General features: G+C 39.2%; 1 protein-coding gene across 1 annotated transcript in view; it reads right to left on the reverse strand.

The window, feature by feature from the left end:
* PARP8 (poly(ADP-ribose) polymerase family member 8) overlaps nucleotides 1-22559 on the reverse strand; it is a 119087-nt gene that overhangs the window by 57258 nt on the left and 39270 nt on the right. The window contains exons 3-5 of the mRNA XM_066568953.1: nucleotides 7056-7093; nucleotides 1917-2006; nucleotides 486-556 (exon numbers count right to left, since the gene is read on the reverse strand). Of these exons, the coding sequence (XP_066425050.1) occupies nucleotides 486-556; nucleotides 1917-2006; nucleotides 7056-7093 (199 nt within the window). The remainder of the gene's footprint in view (nucleotides 1-485; nucleotides 557-1916; nucleotides 2007-7055; nucleotides 7094-22559) is intronic.

The following is a 22559-nucleotide window of genomic DNA, read 5'->3' on the forward strand; positions in this document are numbered from 1 at the left end:
TAAATGCCACTGGCCCTGGAAGACCCTAACACTCAAGACCCTGCTCATGGTGACAAGATCCTACACAGGTCTAGAGTCTGCAGTGGGATTGCTGGGGGATATATGAAGGAGCACTCAGGAGGAAGTAATTGAGATGAGGTCTTATGTGCCAGAGTAGGTTAAAAGGTAATGGAATCACTATCTACCTTTCCAGGAGAGCTGTATATCTGGGGCCAAAAGAGTCTAGAACACTGTTGGACAAAAAATGAAACACCAAAAACATATTTCCTACAATAGAAGGAGAATCTCTATCCCAACTAAGTGAATCGCTGGTTAATCCATTTATGAAACCCAGAGAAATATGGTAACCTTCTAAAACATGTAAACATGCACAGATTGAATAAGCACATTTTGATAGAAAATCTATGTTAAACATTCATATTCTATTATTTTCTTTTGTTCCTTAAAATAATTTCTGTTTAAATATGCAAACAAGAAATACATACCTCTCCATTCTCCCTCTGTAATTTTGACTTTATGGATAAGCAATAGTTGACATCATTGGTTTTTCTTAATTCTTGAACAAAAAAAAGGAAAACAAGGAACATACATGTGGAAAAAAAAGTGAAAGTAGTTTTGCATATGCAGACTTGGAATTCTTAGTTGCAGTAGTAGAGCAAATAAGGAACAGAAAGTTACAGATATGAAATACATCAAAGAGTTTACAATGCAACAGTCTAAAATTAGGAAGCCTCTACTTCCCAGAAGACTTTTTTAAAGTGTGAATAGAAACTCAGCTGATCCATCTAGGACATTTGTTTTTCCCAATTTCTGATTTACAATTTAGTATCATTCATTAATTTTCTGTAATTTATTAAAAAAATGAAAAATCAAATCCCTCAGGAAAACAAAATCTTCTATATAAAAGACAGGTTTTTACTGTATTGTAAATTACAGGCTTAATTTCTATTCAAAGTAAAGAAATATTTGCAAGTAAAATTTATCTCAAACTTCTGATGATAATAGCAAGATTGTGTTTGTGTGCCCTTGCAATAACTTCAGTAAGATTATTCTTGATTTACATCTGTATTAATGAGATAGAGAGTAAAGATCATACTTGTCCCCCAGTAGAATTCAAAATAATTCTCTGTTATGCAAAAAAAGTATAATAATAATAATAATAATAATAATAATAATAATAATAATAATAATAATAATAATAATAATAATAATAATACTACAAAGTCAAGTGTTCCTATCTGAAGACCTGTCAGAATTAAGAGTGCTCTTGCAGTTTATTCTGGAGCCTGAAATAATCAGAGAATTTGTCTTCTAGAATCTAAACTGTCTCCATGAAGTGCGTGCACAAATCTCTATTAAATACAATACAAATGTATCTGTATGTCTCATAAGCATACCCTTTCATGTATCAAGTACTTTTTGAAAATAAGGAAATAATTTATAATGAGAGGGCCCCCAAAATCATTTGGGAAAAAAACAAATCATTTTTCTATAGTGGAATTTAGTGAAACAGCTGAACCATTTCCTGAAATAATTCACCAGAGGCAGTAGTAGTTACAGACTGTTTCATCTGCAGTGGTGAAGATTTAGTGAAGTTTTAAGCAACTGATCATGAAAACTCATAATTGGAAAGTATTAAGCATCTCTAGCTGTATTCAAGGGGAATTGCTCTAGCACAGGCTGCAAGACATTAAAAGCAAAAAATACATTCTGCACACAATTGTAGTGATCCCCAGAAGAAACATTTTAATTTCTTCTATTCTGAAATGTTGGACAATTTACTAGAACAAGCCCAGAGAAAATAGCAAACTGTACAGCTGAACCCTTTAACATCACATCTCCCTCTAAGTTCAGACAACATCTTTGCTTTCCTCCAAAATTATGAATTTGATAAAACTCTGTGGATATAGGATTACCTGTAGCAATTTGGTGGAAAATTACTGGAATTGGCTCTGTTGTAACTAACACATCTTCATCGTTATCAGAACTGGAAACATAAGTGTTATCTACAAAAGAAAAACACTTTGCATGGTGAAGTTCCATTGTGTTTTGTCAGCCCCTTCCAATGTTTCCTATCCCAGATTTTTGTCACAAGGAACCACTCCCCAGATGCTTAGGGAAGCTGAGCACTACCACCTTCCTGGTGTGTTTGGATTTCATCCTTTGAAATTGTTAACAAAAAGAAAAATATTATAAGTACAGGAGATTCAGACCCAAACTTTATAAAGCAAAACCATGGAGTGTAATGTCATGGCTTTTGTGAATCACACCAAACTCTGCTCTGAACCAACCCACAAGGCTTAGGGTGGGTAACCCTTCCCAAAATTAATACTTGTTCTCTGTTTTTTGCTACATCTGACACCAAAACTCAAGCTAGATCTAATAAGCAGAGTGAAAGCTGCACTGAGAGCTGGGTGTTAACAGCCAATTATGCCAAATACCTGTGCCTCATTTTGCCTAGCCTCATAAAGGTTATTTGAGTGTCTTCAAATCTGTGGATAACCTTTCTTCCACCTGATTCGGGGAGAACAGAAATCCCTCCCACTTAACCTAAACATTGGTATGTATGAATATTATAACTATTTCACGAAATTTTCTTAAAAAAAATGTAGGGATTAGACCGCGGAATGTGTCTGTTGGGTTTTTTGGTTTTGTTGGGTTTTTTTTGTTTGTTTGTTTGTTTGTTTGGAGTTTTTTTGTTTGTTTTTTGTTTGGTTTCTTTTTTCTTTCCAACAAAAACCAAGAAGCAGCAGGGTCTCCTGTACTATCTGCAGGAGTTAATTTTGCATGTATTGCTGAACTGCTTATGAAAGTAATGATACTTTGTTTTCAAATGGTCTGGGCTGAATTGAAACCTATGCTCTAGAGCAAAAAGGCCAACAATTAGGATAATCACAGAGAAAGTGACTTACATATTATAACTTTAAACACTTTGGTCCCACATCAGCAACGTGCATGAAATCACACGCAATTTTGGCATACTGCTGCAGCCCCAAAGCTTTTGAGTGCTCCCAGTGAAATGTTGCAGGTCTTAACATTAATTGGGAGGAAAGTACAATAATATCACCCTTTGTATCACAGCAGTTCTTGTCCACCTTTATCAAGAGGGAGCACGGGGCTGCGGCCGTTCCTTGCACGGTGCGCCAGGCTGGGCAGGGCAGCAGCTACACCCCACACACAGATGGGTTTTCCTGGCTGCCAGTGCAAAACAGCCTTTCTGCCACACTCACACACATCTGCCAGGTCTGACTCTGCCCACACCTTCGCCTACTCCCACTCCTGTGCTGTCCAGCGAGGCAATCTGAGGGATCTGGGGCTGGCTCCACACACACAGGCTGTGTGCAGGCAATGCTGCAGGAGGCCAACACCACTGATGGCCAAGCCCTGCACTCCTGAGGGCACAGCAGAACATCAGTCTGGGGCTGCTCAGATACACACTGGCCACGGGGACATGTTTTACAGCCATGGCATCGTGTGAACTAAGCGGGGTCAGCATTCATTCTTTCTCCCACTTTTGTCTATTGGCAGCAGGGGCTGTGAGCTACAGCCCCAGGACAGCTGCAGCTTGCCCTCTGCAAGAAGCCCTGCCTTGACTCTGTTTGCATTCTCTATCTCGTCACCATCATTTCCATGTCCACCTTGCACATACAACACAAGCACATCTGTTTCCCAGTTTTGGGAGTGTAACTTACTGCTATAGAGTCTAATGAACTGAGATAACTGAGGCCATCATTTGGCTCTAAAAAGACCTAACACTACATACATGGAAGGGAGAGAGGGAATCCTTATGCTACAGCCTATTGCTGTACAGAAAACTAGGAACAGAGTATGCTCTGTACAGAACAGACATACATATATGGGAAAGGACTGCTCAGCTACAGGTTTCATAGATTTTTACTGTATTTTTACATCCATTGTCATTTTTTCTTGGCAGCCGGACAATATGACTTTCACTGCCAAGTTGGTTTTTTTCTTCTGCTATTCAGCAGCTATTTGGGTTTTTTTTTTCCTTCCATCAATATGATGAGACTTGAAATTAAGATAATGGCTTTGATTTGTTTCCTTCAACAACCTGTTTCTAACACTGACACCTAGGACTACTTACCCTCTTCACTGGAGGACATAGTGCCTGGACCTAGCAGAGGGATGCAGCAAACTATGAGCTGCCAAACTGTTTCTCTCCATCTCTGCTGCAATCTATTGAGGTCTAAAAAGGTGTGTAACCTACAAATCACTGGGATAAAAGACTACAGCAGTTCTTCAAGTTTCTGTCAGCCAACACAAATCATTCTGAACATAAATTCATTAGCAAAATGCTTGCTGCATTGCTGGTTCCCACAGGAGTCATGATACACTCATGTAAGTGGGACTTCAGTCTACTCATGGACGTTATATTCTATAACTGCTCCTTAGAAGAATTATTTTCTCCAGTTGTGTCAATGTTATGAGAAAATTGTTACAGTGATACTTTGCTGAGATGTTATTACCTGGCTCTAAACTTTTCAGTTATGTTTTCACAATTCCAGCAATGGATATGTAACTTCCAGACATTACCATCTCAACACTATTACTGTTAAGTCCTCAGTCTGCCTTTGTGAGCACATTTTTAGCTTTCACTCCTAAATATGAAACCTTCAAACACCTTCCAATATTGAAAGTTGTCCCGTCACACTATGGTTTCCATAGGTACAATTTAAAACCCAGCTGCCTCTATTTGATGCTTCAATAAGTAATTCAGCAACAGCTACACACTGTTGGCAGTACCAAAGTGCTGATGCTGCATACATTACAGCAAAGCAGGCTGTGGGAGTATGTATACTACCCAAGGCTCTTCATTTAGTATCCAAATTTACTTTTGGTTGTAGCATTTTAGCTGAATTACATCACTTGTATCATGGCCTAATGTCACCTATTTTCATATATTTATTCCACACATTAGCAATTTATCAGATTACCAACTCTGATCATCTGATAAATCCAAGCCTTGTCTTGGATTTACAAATCTGATCCACTCTGTATTACACAGTCTTAATCTACACAGGATAAAAGTTTGCTGTAGCTATGCACTAATGGACTCAAACCTTTACCTGTAAAGGTTTATCCTGTGAGAAATTTAATTTGAGAGCACATGCTGCTCTGAACTCTATCACCTTGCAGCAGTACTTGAAGAACACCTTCCAGCTGAGGACATCAGCACAGAACGTCCCAGACTTGACACCATCACACCCTGATATACCCCTGAAACCTTCCTTAAGACACATGTCAGAAAAGGAAGACACAGTCAGCAATAACATTAGGTTAGAAATTTAGGACAAAAACTGGTGACAAATAATTGGGCTCACTGAGTCCAAATGAGTGTTTTATGATCAAAGCTGCAAAATGGCAGAAAGTCCTTATTGCTCCCAACACACTGAACATCTCATCATCATAAAGCACACTTATATCCTGCAAAAGCTTGAGATGTGAATGAAATCAGCTCTTCTAAAGGCCTGAAGGACTGGATTTTAATCAGTAAACATGTACTGATTTACTCTCTGCTCCAAGCTAACTACAGTGCGAAATGTTCAATTGCTATCTGCCTTTAAAATATAGGGCGTGATGGCACAGAATATTCATCAGATTTCAGGGACACTAAAGTCACTCAAGCTTGTAGGCTATCAGGACATGCTGCAAATAACACTCAGAAGGAAATTCTGAGGTCTATCAGACAGAAGAGTTGGCCAGGAAATGAGCTCCCATGTGCTGTGCAAGTAACTGCTGCTGGTTCAGTGCTTCAGCTTACCATTTATGTAGAAGTTCTCAGAGGTCAAATTTTGTGATATTTAATGGAAGAAACTGTTAATAACACATGGTGAAGATTTTTTTCAACTATTTGTCCCTCTGTTCATTGTCAGCTCAATGCAGTAACTGTAAATCCATTTATCACTGGTATGACTGTGCATTTTATGAATCTCAGTTTCTCCCATTTCTAAATGTTGAACAGACTAATAATATTCCCCTCCACAGTTTTTACTGGTAAAAAAAATAAATCTAATAGAGGTTTTAGCACTCTTTCACAGAATCCATTTTTTTGGCACCACTGTTAATTTCTTTCTCTATCTGCTTCAAACACTGGTGTTTTGATGAGACACAATCTGCTGCTTATCAATGAAGAAGATCAAAGTCACACTTCTTTAGAGTTTCTAAAAGAAATAATACTTCTTTGAGAAACATTTCAGAAAAGCTACAGATAAAGATCAAAAAAGGGCAGAGGGTTTCATATCATTCACAGTACTTACAGTGTTAAATAATCACAGGTGCACAATGTGGTGCAGTCCAACAGTGCTACCATAAACCTTTATTTGCATAGCACCTGTCATCCCCACTTTCCTCTTCTGCTTCTGATAGCCTGTGCTGCCTGAAGAATCTGTGCAGTGTCTTTGTGAAGGAAATTGGGGAAATAGGCTCTCTGAAAACTTGCTTTTGTCCTCACCTGCTTCTGTTTCCTATGAATAACACACCACGTCAAGACTGGCCGCGTGGTTACACAAACACCTTTGCCAGTGCAGCTCAAAGCACTGAAGGGAGGCTGTGCTGAGCAGCTGGGAGCCCCTCTGGGAGCCAGCACTACCAAAGGGCTGCTGCACACGAGTGCTTGGCTCCGGCTGACCCCGAGAGGCACAGAGCCTGCAGGCTTAACCTGGAGAGCACCAGCAGCCTCCTCCAGGCCTCCAGCACAAGCGCTTGGCTGGCCCTGCGCCAGCCTCCTCAGGCTCCTCAGAGATCCAGCTTTATCCAGCATGCCAAAGAGACGCTGGGCACTTTCTCACTCCTATCCCTGTTGGCAACAGCACCCCGAGCTACAACCTGTGAACCTGTGTTCTCACCCTGACCCAGCTGATAAATGATGCCTGAAAAGGGGAAGTGACCGTGAAAATAATCTTAACTAATGGAAAATGATTAGTACAAGATGCACCTGGAAGACATCAACACCCTTTCAGCTATTCTCTTTTGAATATAGCAAACTGTGGTAACATGTATATACATGTGTCACGGGCAAGGATGTTGCACTGTACCTGGGTAATCCTCAGAGACATGCACTGAATAGGACACACTGTAAAAAAGAAGGAAAAAAAACAACAACAAAATTAGAAACAACAACATTAACTGCTGGCACAACAATTTTTCCTACTCCTGTATTATTTTATGCTTATTTATAGCTTTCTGACAGTTTCCAGAACAGAAGGTAACATCTATTTTGATAGCTTTTGAAGTGCTCAGCTGAAAATAAAAAGTGTCATGCCCATTTTGAAAGCTTACTTTGCTAAATTGGCATATCCTGATTTCAGTGTTCTTAAAAGGAGTATCAAGGCTGCATTATATTCCCTTTAGACAAACAATTCACTTCTGATTTAAAAAAAAAGGTCACTCTTTGAACACCAGAACTAGACAACTAGTAAAGCCCAGTTTTTCCTCTATCTGGTTTCTGTAGTTGACTCAAGACTCAGCAGGACGCCTTTCTCATTGTTGTACATTTCTGTTTCACCAAACACGTGAAAGGATCTGGATGTCTTGGGCTCCTTCCTTCCATCAAAACTCTTTATTTTATATAGTATCTGTACCTATTGTCAATCTGTGTTAAAATTAAAATTTGAGAGAGTCACAGTCACACTGAAGAGTGACTTCACTACGTGGATTCCCTGAATCTGTTTCATCAGAAAACGGCCACTCAAAACCACCATCCTGATTATGCAGCTCAGTTACATCTGCTTTCCCTATGTTCCAGTGAGATCTTCACTAAACTCGCAGCTGAGAGCAGGACAAATAGGTGTGATGGTTTGCTCAGTTATCTAACTACCCACCAAGTCCTTCTGATTTAAGTTTAGTGTCCATCTTAATTTTTGGATTAAACATTCAACTATGAAGCCCACTGAAAGGTTTCTGTTGTATAATTCATATTCTCTCCAATTCTAAATCCTATATATTGTGTCAACTTACACATTTAAATAATATATGGTGTGGGCTCATGTCTGTAGTGAGTTGAGTCAAAGCAGGATAGTACATGGTATGTATTGCACTTGCTTAAAAATTGTTAAAAATTGGTTCATACAATCTTTCTAAATGACATGAATACAGCTTCCATGTAGACAAGAAACTGAAGCCAGGTATGATTTTTAATGTTTCTCCCTCAAGGATTTCCATTAAATGAGTTCCACTTTCACAATCCAGTGACTGTAAGAGGCAATCAATTCCCTCACACTTCCTTTTGCAAGTCTATCTGTTAACACACAGCTCTCTCACCTGTTTCTGCACACCATTATTCTGGAATATTTAATGTATTGTTTGGCTAAGACACAAAGATGCCTGTTTCTTCAACAGCTGCAAATGTTCTCACAAATTGAAGCAGAAGGAGCATTTATTACAGCTGACCATGGATTTTGCCACACAACTGCTGATTAAAATCCCATCACTGTAAAAATTCAACATTTTATTACTTTTCTGGTTTAATTATGTCTTAGATATTTTGAATAGGCAGCATCTGTATCTCCTCATCTTGGAGCATTTTTCCTAAGGACTGGGTTATTTAAATCTAATTAATCTGTCACCATGTATAGTATCACTATTTTAAATAAGGAAATATTCCAAAATAAGGAAATGTTGTATCTCAGTGCAGTCATATATAGAGAATTTTGCTCTGTGATGCAGGAAAAAAAAAAAACAGAATACCCAAAAAAATTCTTGAGAACTTAACTGCATGCCTGTTCTCAGCAAACCCCATCTTCTAGAAACATGTAACCATCTCCTAGAAACATGTAACATGTAGTCATTGTAACCATGACTTCTTCCTTCTACTACTGAAAGAGGTAGTGAAAGAGCCTTACTTTTTTAGACTGGCTGCTTGCACACCTCTTTGCTGCCTCCAGAATTTCTGGGTATGGGTTTGTTCCAATATTGAGAACAAGAACAGAGACTGAAGGGTTTCCCAACCTCTTGAGTGCAGATACTCAAAATTCAGCTGGGAAAAGACATCAGCAACCTAACCCAACTTTGAAGCTGGCTTTGATTTCAAAGCTAACTTCTGCTTGGTCAATGTGTTCATGCGCAGAAACCTGACGGAACTGAGTTTCCCTTTTTCTTCATCAAGTGGTTAGCTCTGCCAGCAGCAGCTGTGGTGCTGCCAAACGGAAACTAGTAACCAAACAACATACTGTTTGTCTTGTGAGGCGGAATAAATTAAAAGGTTAAGGAAAATGCAAGCTAGAAATAGTCTCAAACCTGACTGTTCAAACTTGGGATCTGATCCAGAGCCCAGTGAATCCAGCAACAGGGAGATTAAATCCACTCCACCTCCCCCAGAGAGAGGTGGTAGTGCTTTGCTTCAGCTTGTCAACTCGTGTTAGTTATATGTGGATCATGGAAGCAAAAAGTGGAAATGAAACTACTGAACAAAACAAAACTTGGATTTTTATCTGTGCTCTCCTCTGTGATTGTCACACATGGTCACCCTTCAGCACATTTTTCTGCTCTCAGGATAAACTGCTTCCTATTGCCTGCACACCTGGTTTGTCAGAGAACAAGATATGCCAGGCAAACAAAGGTCTCCCAAGGGTTCCTGTCCTCCAGCCACCCAAGCATTTTCCCACTGACTTTAACAAGATTTAGAGCCAAGTCACAAACACACAACCGTGATGACTTACAGCACCTTAAGCAGCACAGACTTCAGTGAAGATGCAGATGTTCAACACCTCTCAGTGTCAAATCCTCCCAAAGCCAAAGAAAGCCTTTCTTGAAGCAGCTTTTTCATTTAAGAACTCAGAAATGCAACTGGAATTAATTTAGGCCTGGCCCTCACATAGAAGTACAACATGATTATTCCAGTGAGGGAAATGATTTTTCCTTCTGGCAGTGCAGCTCCTCAGCCCTCCCCTACTGCAGTTACTAAATACAGCTTACAGCAGTATAATTTATTCCCGTTCCCATAAACACGTTCACCATTCCTCGTTCAGTTATATTGCTTTAGCTACAGGAACAGTTAAACTCCTGGGTGTAAACAAAGCCTCCATGATGGTGCTGTTTCTGTTTTACTCTGACCCTCTGCAGAAGACATCCTGCAATACATTTTTTTCTGAACACTTAAGCTTAGAACAAGCTTCATACTTGAAATGGCCTAGTAAAATTTTTTGTTATTCAACAAATAGTAAACTACTACATGAGAAATTAGTGGGAACTGTCATGTTACATGTTTTTAATGTAAACTTCTTATTGCTTGAAATATTATTAACATCAACAGCCTTAGCTTAGTAACAATTTTGCTCAGAGGGGTCTCATTGTAAGAATTTTCCAATGTGTTTTAACCATATCTATTTCTTCTACAGAAAAATTATTATGCAAGAGTTCATCTCCATTGGAGAACTAATTCATCAACCAGATGGGTATGCACCATGTAATCGCTATTTTTTAAATTAATCTTTCCCAACTGAATACAAAATAAGCAGATTCATCTTCATCTGACATTACTACAATTTCTCAAAGCTAGTTAAAAAGGAGTAGAAAGTCTTAACTGATTATACTACCAGGCAAAATGTTACCCCAAAACTGCATCTCCAGAGCAAAGGAAAATACTCATGAAAACCGAAAAAGAGAGCAAAGCGAAAGTTACTGCAACAAAGCACATTCATAAAAAGGAAACCAACCAGCTTCACCTCCCTATATCCATCTGTAAGATTGCTTCCTGAGCCTTGAACTGCAGTTTTACCCATCATGATACAAACCCCATAATCAGATACACATCCTAAAGCCACAACAGTGATGCTGTCTCTGGGATGCAGCTTCCCATCAGTTTCGGGTTATCTCAGCTCCATGCCACCCATTGTTTCTCTCTAAGAAAGAAATCCTTTAAGCTGCACTTCCAGCTGTTTTGCACAGCAGGAACAGTGTGAAGCATCTGGTGCAAGTCTAAGATTTATGCCTATGGAATAGTTATGACAATTCAACCAGCTCTGTCCCATGGCAACAACTGACTTACTGCCTTATTAAGTGTGGAAATTGTGATCTAGTTTCTATTCCAGTTTTAGTCATCTCTATTAGAGCCAGAACTCTATGTCCTAATGTTGTTTCTTGCAAACTTGATGAAGAAAGAAAACAAGATTTTTTTTCATGTGGAATCTGATGGTAATGCCAATCTATAACAAAATACAAAAGAAAGAGTAAATAGGACTTAACCATAATACATCCAAAACTACAGAATTCAGAAGAGATTTTGTTTATGATACATCAAAATCTCAGATCTAGCTCATCAATGATGTAATGCAGCACAAAATTTTATAGCTAAAGAAGGATACTAAAACTCAGCAAATCAAGCTATGGATAAACTTGAAATATGAAATGCTACTGTGGTATTGATTATATGCCAGGGTCAGCTTTTGAACAAGTTGGTGAAATGAAAAAAATATGATGGAAACTTTGATACAAAAACAAAATTATGCTAGTGACAACTTTGGGCCAAAGGACCTCTTTAATGATCTACATAATATTTCTGAAAGTACAACATCATATACACATCATGCTTTTACTGTTTTCTAGGTGAAACTGTAGAAAGGAATAAGATCCAGCTGAGAAGGTGCAAGTGGAATTGTAGTCTTTCACCACTTACTAGCTATAAACTCACAACATTCTTACATATTCAGTATCTGCACACAACATGCCACAGCAGATCAACATTTCATGAATATTCAATAATTTTACAGTAAATACTTCTATCTTCAAGTTTTTGTTTTCTTTGAAAATGCTTACAAATTCTTCAGTGGATTCCTATTACTGTCACAGCGTTTAGTCTCCTTTTCTGCTTCAATAAGACCAGCATTTGATCCTGAAACCAGACCATTCATATTGCTTTACTTCTGACCAGCCTTTGTCCTCAAACAAAATAAAACTGGTTCCAAAAAGCCTTTCACCATGAACACAAGTCACTCTCAACACTCTCTATTCTGAGATCCACTTTGAAACCTTATAACCTGACAATAAATCACATCACAAATACAGGGTAGAAATTATGATTTTCGGAAGACAAACTGTGGGATTGCACCCAAACAAAACTTTCAAATTGCATTTCTGAAATAGATGACCTTTGAAGAAGTGCCTTGAGAACTGGTAGATGAAGGCATTTAGGAATCGACCAGATGAACATCTAGGGTACATGATTTACACAAAAAACTGGATTAGTTAACAGAAAAAAAAAATTTTTTTTGGTAAATGACCTCATGTGAATTAGACTATGTGAAGAGAAGTAAAATTCAAAATTGATATTTAAACACACTGCAAAAGACACCAATGTCAAGTCTTTCTTCCAATTTGTGTGTAGGTTACATGCATGCAAATAACAGCAGAAGAGACTTACAAGCCAGAAGCACCAATTATCAATGGCAAAAAGGCATCTCCTGTTTGATGGACACCACCAAAGGACAAGTCTTATAAAGTTACAGCCTGGAGACATCCATTTCATTTTATGTTGAAAACAGAACAAACAAAATAACTTTAACAACAACTGATATATAAGCAAAAAATACTACAGCTATGACAAAGAAACTTAACAAAACCTCTCCATTTGGTGTTCAACTGCCACAAGTATGAGTGAATGATAAATGTTAGGTTTTTCAATAGATTATGAACAAGTAAATTAGCAAGATACTCCATCACTTGGTATATATGAGTGCTGTGCTGAGAAATACTTCATTACATTTCAGTGGAGCTCTTAAAAAAACAACAGAAGTATGGGAAAAATAATCTTGATTTCCACTCTGGAGCTTTTAAAAGATTGTATCTCACTTAGCACACATCAGCTGAGCAAGTGGTCACTGAAGCTCATATTCGGAAACAGAACTGTGGCAGCATTTTGCATTTTCTTACCTGGCAGATTTTGTAAACAACTCTCGCTAGTATTCACTTTTGTCTCCAGCAAAGAAAATGTGGAGACTTTTAGAATGTATTTATAAATGTACATTTACAATTATATAACACAAATTTTGTTCTGCTTCTGCATTAAAAGGGTGATTAGGCATTGGAACAGGCATTCCCAGGCAAGTGGTGGAATCACCATCCTTGGAAGTATTCAAAAGGCATATGGATATGGCACTTGGAAATATGGTTTACTGGTGAACTGGTGGTAATGTGTTAAGAGTTGAGCTTGATGATCTTAGAGGCTTTTTCAAATCTCAGCTGTGCCATTAGTCTGTTACACATCACAGAATCACAGCAGAGGTCAGACTAGAGGGGATCACAGTGGGTCATCTGGTCCAACCTCCCTGACCAAGCAGGATCACCCCAAAGAACACGGCACAGGATTGTGTCCAAATGGTCCTTGAACATCTCCTTTATAGGACACTACACAGCCTCTCTGAGCAACCTGCTCCAGTGCCTGGTCACCAGCACAGAAAAGAAGATCTTTCTCATGTTCAGGTGGAATTTCCTGTGCATCAGTTCCTGCCCCGTTGTCTCTTGTTCTTTTGCTCGGCAGCACCGAGCAGAGCCCAGTCCTGCTCTGACCCCTCCCTGCAGACACTGACAGACACTGATGGGGTCCCCTCTCAGTTGTCTCTTCTCAAGGCCTGAACAGGCCCAGCTCCCACAGCCTGTCCTCATAACAGAGATGCTCCAGTCCCTTGATCATCGTTGTCATCTTTCACTGGACCCGTCCCAGGGGTTCCATGTCTCTCTTGTCCTGAAGACCAAAGAACTTGGCGCAGCTCTCCAGATGTGCTTCACCAGGGCGGAGTAGAGGGGCAGAATAACCTCCCTAATCTGCTGACACTGTTTTTCCTAATGCACCCTAGGTTACCATTGTCATTTTTGGCTACAAGAAGACAGTGCTGTCCTGTCTCATGGATACCAGGACCCCCAAGTCTTTCTCCACAGGAGATGAGGCTGACCAGCAGGTCAACCCTGAGCCTGTACTGACACCTGGGGTTATTCCTCCCCCAGATGCAGGACCTTGCATTTGTCTCTGCTGAGTTTTGGATTGTTCTTCTCTGCCTACCTCTCCAACCTGTTGAGGTCCCTCTGAAGGGCTGCAGAGCTCTCTGGGTTATCAGCCACTCCTCCCAGCTTTGTGTCATCAGCAAACTCCCTGGGGAGGCATCTACTCCTCCTCCAAGCCATTGAAGACATTAAACACTACTGGGCCCTGTACTGACCCCTGGAGTACACACTGGTGACAACACACTGTGACACTGATCACAACCCTCTGGGATCAGCTGTTCAGCCAGCTCCCAATCAGCCTCGCTGTTCTCCCACCCAGTCCACACTCCCTGACCTTGCCACAAAGGTGTTGGGAGAGACAGTGGCCAAAGCCTTGCTAAAGTTGAGGGAAGCAACAAAAAAAGTTCACAAAACACTTAGTGAATCCAGGAATACTCTTAGGCAGTACAAATCAGTGCGTGCTGCACTCCACTCACTCACGATACCCTTACAATACAGTCTCAGTAATGTGACAAAACCATAGAGAGCACTAAGTAAATGTTTCAGTTGCATAAAACACTAACCACAAAGTGGCGTGTATCTCCAAACACACTGACAGACAAAGAGTGTAAGAATCATGACCGTTAGAAATATACAAGAGAACCTATCTCATAACATGCTTCTGGAAATAAAAATTTGCAGAAGGTTTTTTTAAAATACAAATAATTATACAGACTTCTGCTCTTTCACATGGGGAAATAGCTACCAAAGCACAGGATTTCCACCTTTTTTTGAAGCAATGATTTTAAAACTGATGCCATTAAATAGACTAATGATTAGTGAAAAACAACTATATTCTGGGAGAAAGCATCAGAGACCACAAATGAGACAAAAATTAAAAGGAGGTGGACTTGGGTTTTTATGCATATATTTGCACAGCTATGAAAAAAGTGACTGTCAGTCAAGCACAGCAAGAATAATCTCACAATATTAAAGATTAGTTTATTTTCTTTTACAAAATTTAGAACTTGAACTAAATCCCACTGAAGTCCAAGGGAGACTTTAGTACTTGTCAAAGAAGATTACAGGCAAGTTGCACAGAAAATAAAGGACTTCTGGCCCCCTACCACACTTCTGTTATTTTCTAGAAACAAGTACTTCCTTGATTTGCTAAAAATTTCAGTATGTACTCTAAAGGATGCAAATCTTTTTGAGCACTTTTTTCTTTTTTTTTTTTCTTAATATTTGCTCATTGCTACACAACTGGACTGCCAACTATTTCACATCCATACCATTTTCTAGATTCTTTATTGAAACAATATTAATGGATTTCTAAACACCTTTTGAAGTACCCTTTAAAATGTTTTGAATGTACATGTCTGCATCTCAGTAAATTTTTTTACAGATATTTAGGCCACTTTAGATCTCCTGAACAACCTCAGCTCAATGAGTTTCTGTATTCCTTGTGATCCAACAGCTGATGACCCAGCATTAGTCACAGCTATTTTTTGCTGCTAGATATAGACAGATACCCATAAAGAATTGAAATTTCTGCACAAGCCCCTTTCCCCACACATCGTAACTCCCCATGATGCACCAGCAATTATACAGAAAAGAATAACAAATGATTCTGAGTAATCTTTTCCTCTGGATGATGGAGAATGTGCGTGTGTGGTGACATATGAAAAGTCCCAGGCACATCTATTGGTGACAGATCAGAACTACTCCAAAGAGAGATGAGCAGTGTCAATGAGTCAAAATTATTATAGTTTGCATTTGTCACTAAGAATAATTGAGCTAGTGGTCTTCTCATGAAACTGAATTGCATCTGAATCAAATGGGGAATGTTACTCACAAAGCCCTGCGGGATTCAGCATGTCATTCAAATAAAGGGGGCACAGAAAACTGCAGCTCCAACATTCCCCTTTAGCAAAGCCTCCAATGAAGAAGGCATAAAAACTTCTAGTAACTACATCAAAGTCTACAGGATTGATCATTACTTTAGCAAAAATGAGGGGACTTTCAAAAGTAAAATTAGCAAACCAGGAACACTTGGGGGGGGGGAGAAATGTATGTGCTGTGGGTCATTCGGACATTCAAGTATGTTGGTCTGTTTTTTTAAGTTTTTCTAAGCCTTCTGATGTTTGCATTCTTGTAGCAAACTTTCTCACGTACTTTATGTAAATAACTTATTGTTTTGCATTCTTTTATGGAGCAGGAGAAATTTGATGGACTGTTAGTTTGTCCAGTGTCATTGGAGAGGTGGCACTGTCATCCTCCAATCCACTGTCACTTTTAGAAATCTATAAATGTTGGAGTCTGAAATTGCATGCTCTTATTTTTACCTTGGGGAGTCCCATGTCCGCGTCATGTTATTTCGTGTCCTATAGTGACACAAGTGTGTCTACATTTGCAAAACCAGGTTCCACACAATCAGACTGCACCAGAATCTGACCATTTCACTGAGAACTACTAAAGCCTCCTGTTTGTCAACTTGCCCAGTTTGACCAGGTGCAGCTCCCTCCTCCCAACATGGATACATTTTGTACTTCTGGTCAGTATTCTTTCTCTCCGCAGATCCTGTGGGTTTGAATTCTTCCTGTGTATTCCCCATTAGCTCTTCATCCAATTTCAGTCTTCCTCAGGAAACAGAGCACTAAAAACACCTCAGGACGGTAAATTCTTGGCCCAGCTCAGCAGCAGCCAGAGCATCACATAGCATCATGTGCCTTTTGGCCACGTTATTTACATCATCGTGTCCATTTTCTTCCACCATGTGCTTTCTAGAGGCTGATTTTGTTTTAGTTTGGGTTTTTGTGAGGTTTCAGGGTATTTTTTTGCTGTCGTTCATGGTTTTGTGGGTGGTTTTTTGGGACTGGTTTTCGAGAAGAAAGTTTTTTCTCTTTTCAGCTTCCACCTTTTAATTTTAGAGCACTGCTGTCAGAAGACACTGTGATATGCTCTTTTTGAAGCCAGTTAAGAGTTATTTTAAAGCCATAAGGGATTAATCCACATTGTTCCTACTAGAAGCCTGTTTTGAGGGTCCTATGGTTGTAATTCAAGTAATCACATTTTCATTTCAGATCAATTGAAGAGTAACACCCTGTCCAGCCCCTGTACAAGGCCTTTGTGTTGTTATTTTTCAAAACTAAAATAAAAGGACACAAAAAAGAAACTACCACAAACCCAAAACACAAGGTAAATTACAAACTGAACAGTTATAGCTATCCAAGAAGAGAGAATCTTGACATAAGAAATTTTACCTGATAATTATATTTTCAGTGTCTTAGCAGTAATGAAAACCAAAAATTAAGCCCATATAAATCCCTGGAGATATTCACTGTTTAACTTCATTATATCCCTGACAAGCAGAAGGGCTCCTTTTCATTGCATGCAGTGCTCAGAAAAGGAGGAAAGTCTAAGGCATTGTTCTTTGAACAATCTACACATTCATTAATTAGTTGGCATTTTGCTCGTTTATCTAATGAGGTGTGCAGTAGGCACTGCTTGCAGGGAAAAAGTAACAAATTTAAATACTCTTTCTTATCCACTCTTTGATATATCTCACAGAACTCAAACTTTTCCCCTTGCCCCTAAAGTCAGCCCTGAATACTTCTTGGTTCAGCTGAAATACTGTATTTATGAACTAAAATTATTCTTTTCTCTACTTTCCATACTTTCAGGTTCCATTATCATTTGTACAAATTTAATATTTAACTTCCAAATATATTACTTGAATGTCAAACTATTGCTTTTGAAATTATTCTAAACCAAAAGTGCACACATTCAATGTGATAAAGTCCCACAGAGCAAGATTTTTAATACACGTTACCTGTGGAATTGTCCATAGTAATTCATTCATGCCAATATAATCTATTCACATAATTCAGAACCACTGGCATACCTACAGCCAGTTATTTATCCACTGCTTACAGTTACACAGAGTCCCATCTTCAAATCATTAAGGGGAAGTCCAGCACCTCTGAAAATGACTAGATTGTGGTACAGCATATCCTGACCCATATCCTGCATGCATTCAAATCCAAGGCAGCAGCTGCTGTTCCTGCTCACAGATGCAAGGACTGCTTGCAAACCTGAGGGGCTGGCTCATCCGCCTGGCCCATTACACTAACATGCTCAAAACCTTTCTGTTTTCTGTGGTTAGAGACACAAAAGGCCAAGTGCTACATGGCTGGGGCAATGCCAGTGGAATTTGTCTCCTCTGCCCAAAAGACCCAAAAATTACAGGGATGAAAGGTGCAACATGAAAAGCAGAGTAGGTCATTCCTCACACTTGGAGCCTCACTGGGATACCTATCTCTGCCACTACACCATGGTCATGGAAGAGCATGCACTCACAAACAGCAAATAAAATGAAAATTCAGTATGAGATTATAAGAAAACTTTTTTTTTTTTTAATTCCTTTCTTTTCAGGTATGAGAGTTTCAGTCTGAGGGTGCAGATACACTTCTAACACAATATTCAGTCCTGGTGTCCTTAAAATTAGAAAGACGTCAGTAAATTAAGAGAAATACAGCCATCATCAAGAAACAACCACAAATCTGGAAGAACGGACAGTGATCAAAAATATTTATGTGGGTCCAGACAGCCAGGTGTACAGAGTGTGGCAAATCACTGAGCAAGCATGGTAGGAAATGTGATGACTGCTGCAGCACCTTCTGCAGAGTGCCAGCATAAAGATGGGTGTAATTTTTTACACAACAGCCCAGGGAAAAATGGCAAGCCATAACCATGTGAAATTAGGGGAGAAGGTATAATTTTACTGAGTATCAGAAATGGAGAACCCCATTAAGCTTTGGGTTAGTCTTCCAGGGAATGGGTAGAGGGCTAATCACATAATCATTTAAAGCCAGGATGGAGATGGAATTTAAGTAAAATTAATGGAAAAATTTTGCAATTGCAAGGTTACTAAAAACTGTGTTTCCTTTGCTAATTTCCATGAGTAAAATGTTAATGAGCAAAACGTCACCTCCCTTTCTCACTAGTAGCTCAGAGAGCAAAGTTGTAGGTTGAATACGACATTGACAACTCTCAATGTGACTCAGGGAAAAAATTCAAAGCATAACCCAGTACTATATTTCAATAGGGTGCAGAATAACAGCAGCAGGGAATTTCAGTTCAAGAGCTTTTTATACATTTGAAGTGGCAGCATTGGCGAGGATCTGAAACAGTTCTTCCACCTTCTCACAAATTTTAGCTAATCCTGAATATCACACAATCTGTTTCTTCTTCCTGACAGAAAGCAATAGGAAGCATACTGAACTTTTTTTTTTAAATGTAACTATATTTAGTAGCAGCTCATCTAATAAAGAAGAGTTTTAAATATATAGGCTGTTCTTGAGCCAAAGAATGCTTCAAGATGCATGATTGTTCATAGAATATTAATTTTATACTATATCCAAACACACCATATTTGAATATTGCCTGGCAGACATTCCTACAGAAAATGCTAAGCAAACTATAGAACAAAAAACAACAGGTAACACTGGTACCCTACCCCAACATGTAGTTAAAATTTTAAATACCATTTTAATTTGTAAAGATAAAATTAAAAAAACTCTCTACCAGTCTTAATTAGATCCCCGTCTTCTCAAAAAACTAATTACAAGCCAGATGAAGCACTGGTTTAGGAAGCCCCTGTATTCTTGCAAAGGCAGAGATAATTCTATTCCCAGCTGTGTCTTGTTATATGCCTCCCAGCAAGAAAAAATGCACACTTTCTCAAAAAGCGATCTGTAACTACAAAGCCTTATAGTCATTGATTTACCTTTCATGTGTGCTGAACCACTACATCTCCAAGAGAAATCAGCAGGAACCATCAGCAGTTTTGAAAAAAAGGGCTTAGAGTCTAGATTTTAAAAATAATTGGTCAACAATAATTGTGCAGAAAAGGCAGTTAGAAAACTAAATTTCATATTCCCTTGAAAATACCATCAGTACATACCCACCATTTTGAATAATGCAATGTACTCACTAAGGTACAAAAATTTCCATTCTGTTGCAGATTTCAGTAAAAATTTAGGTATCTTAAAAGGGATATGGCTACCTAAGCACCTTTTATGAGGCCAGCATTTAAATACCTTTGAGAAAATGGCAAAACAGGACTCATGCTAAGGTACTCAAAATTGGTACATGCTTTTTAAAACACACAATAAAATCCTGGTCCCATGAAACTTCATAGGCAAAACTCCCAGGAAAAAAGTGGAGGTTTATCCTTCTGTCTGCTTCTTCAAGAGCAGATTTGCAATTTAAAATTGTCAAACATGATGCACTCCCTTCATCTTTTCCTTACTCTTTGTTCTGACTGCACTATTTAGCACATTCACCCACCAAAATTATCACCGAAATATGGAAAGCATCCAGAACATGAGAAACAACCTGTAAAGTGTAAGTTTTGTAATCAGGCATTCTATTATTCAGCATTTCTAGTAAGTTTAGAGAATGAAAGCAAACACAGCCAGAAAACGTCAGTCTTCTACTAATGTGAGGTTAAGACCAGTAAGCCTTTCACTAACACAGAGCTCTTAATCTGAAGATCTCCTCAGAGTCTTTAATAAAGACAGAGCTATGAAGACTTAATGTAAAGAAAAATTAGGTGGCTTGAAGAGAACAAAACCAATTAACCAACAGAACGAAAGAAGAAAGGATCAGACACCGAAGATGGATGTCTCACTGATACCACACACACTCGCAGTGACTTGAAGGGCTCCTCAGCTAGCAGTGGCCCAGACTCCACAGAAAGCATCAGTGGAAACAGTAATGCAGCTGCAAGTGCTTGTCATCCTGTTTTTACTGAGGCCATTGTACAGAGGAACCTAAATATAGAGATTAAAAAAATCCGATTCAGACATCTACATCTTAAAATCTGGGTCAGTTTTACCAAGATACAGACTGTCACCTCAGGCACATCAGGACACACAAAACATACAAACACCCAACTGCAAATTGTTACAAGTAGGAAGAGCCCAAATAACATAAATATCAGCACATGTGAAGGCTGTTTTTCAAATCTGAGCCTTGAGGTCCTGAGGAAAGAGAATTCACATGAAAAAATCTTCAGGTAATACTGGCACCAAGTATTATTAATATAGTGTCAAGTATACTGGCACCTGTGGGTGGGTACACCACATTTTCATCTCAAACTAATTCCCCTGGAAAACTTACAAGCAGACATGCATGGGTCAAACTGCTCACCTGCTTACAGGACTGTTTATTCCAGAGGCACTGGTGATGTGAGTCCTGCGAGCGCCTGATCAATGAACTCCCCCCTCTCTCCCACAGGCCCCTCGGGTGCTAGAAGGTTACTGTGGGGGCTGTTCCTTCCAGAACAGAAAACCAGGAACTCAGTGGCAGAGTGATTATAGTTCACTCCATTTTGAAAGGTCACTCACTTTCCATCATCTGATAGTGTCATTAAGCCCAAAAGAAGTGGTATAACCATTTGAAATTATTGCCTGTGGTGAAGTGGAACAGTAAAGCAGTACCACTTATTTGCACCAGCAAAATTAAAAGGAAAAATAGCAGCCTTCTTTCACATAAGGACATGAGTAACAAAGGGCCTGAAAAATTTAGCAAGATTTTACTATTAAACAAAATACGGTGATATATTAAGCCACAGGAACTATTACTGTAGGAGGGCCATGACATATTAACTAAAACACGTTTGAAAACCTTCATCCTATTTTTAAATTATGCTACACTGTGTGTGACCTGGCTCATGAAGATCCTGCCACCTCCTGGGGCAGTGCAGTGCTCTCAGCTCCTACTGAGAAGGCTGTGGGAGCATAAGGTTATTTAGCACCTTCCAGGGTAAGATCCTCAGTGTTCAAAGGAAAAGTCAAATAAAATTTAGCCTAAATTGCGAAGTCAGATCAAAAAGATTTATTTAACAACATTCAATAACAATGGAGTTAGTAATAAATGCAAATAAATTTCAAGCTCTACAAAAAAACCCCAAAACCCCAAACTACAACCACCACCACACAAACCCCTGACTATTTCACCCCAAGTTACTCAGATTCAAAACTCTGAGTCAAAGGGAACAGAAATAGACCTTTCTTCCCCTCATCCCAACTTCTGTAGCTGGTGGACCACCACAGGACACAGCTCTTGCTCTTGCTCTCAGCTGCATTCTCTCTGGGCCTCTGCCCTTGGGGAAACACTATCAAAGGTGTCGGGACAACACCTCGATGGAAAGCCACAGCTGCCCTGTGGGATGGTGGGGCTGCCATCTCTGGGGAGATGTAGGGTGCACACGGATGTGGCACATGGGAATGTGATCTGGTTGTAACCTTCTGAGTGCTGTGCTGTTGGTTGGGCTTCATACTGGAGGTATTTTCCTTGATGGTTCTGTTTCCTAAGTGGGAAACAAATACTCAGCAATGACACTGAATCGTGTAAGCCCCACAGACAGTCTGTGATAGATTATAAAAGATATCTTCCATCACAGGTACAAGATAGAAACCATCCTTCCTCACAGCACATTCTTCAATGACACCAAAACTACTGTTATCCACAGGGTACTAGTCTTTCACATTGATAGTGTCCTGCCTAATACAGATACTTTCAGTCCCAGTAGGTGATTTACTACCCATTTCCCAATAGGT

Source organism: Molothrus aeneus, chromosome Z, assembly GCF_037042795.1.
Source record: "Molothrus aeneus isolate 106 chromosome Z, BPBGC_Maene_1.0, whole genome shotgun sequence".
Taxonomy (NCBI): Eukaryota; Metazoa; Chordata; class Aves; order Passeriformes; family Icteridae; genus Molothrus; species Molothrus aeneus.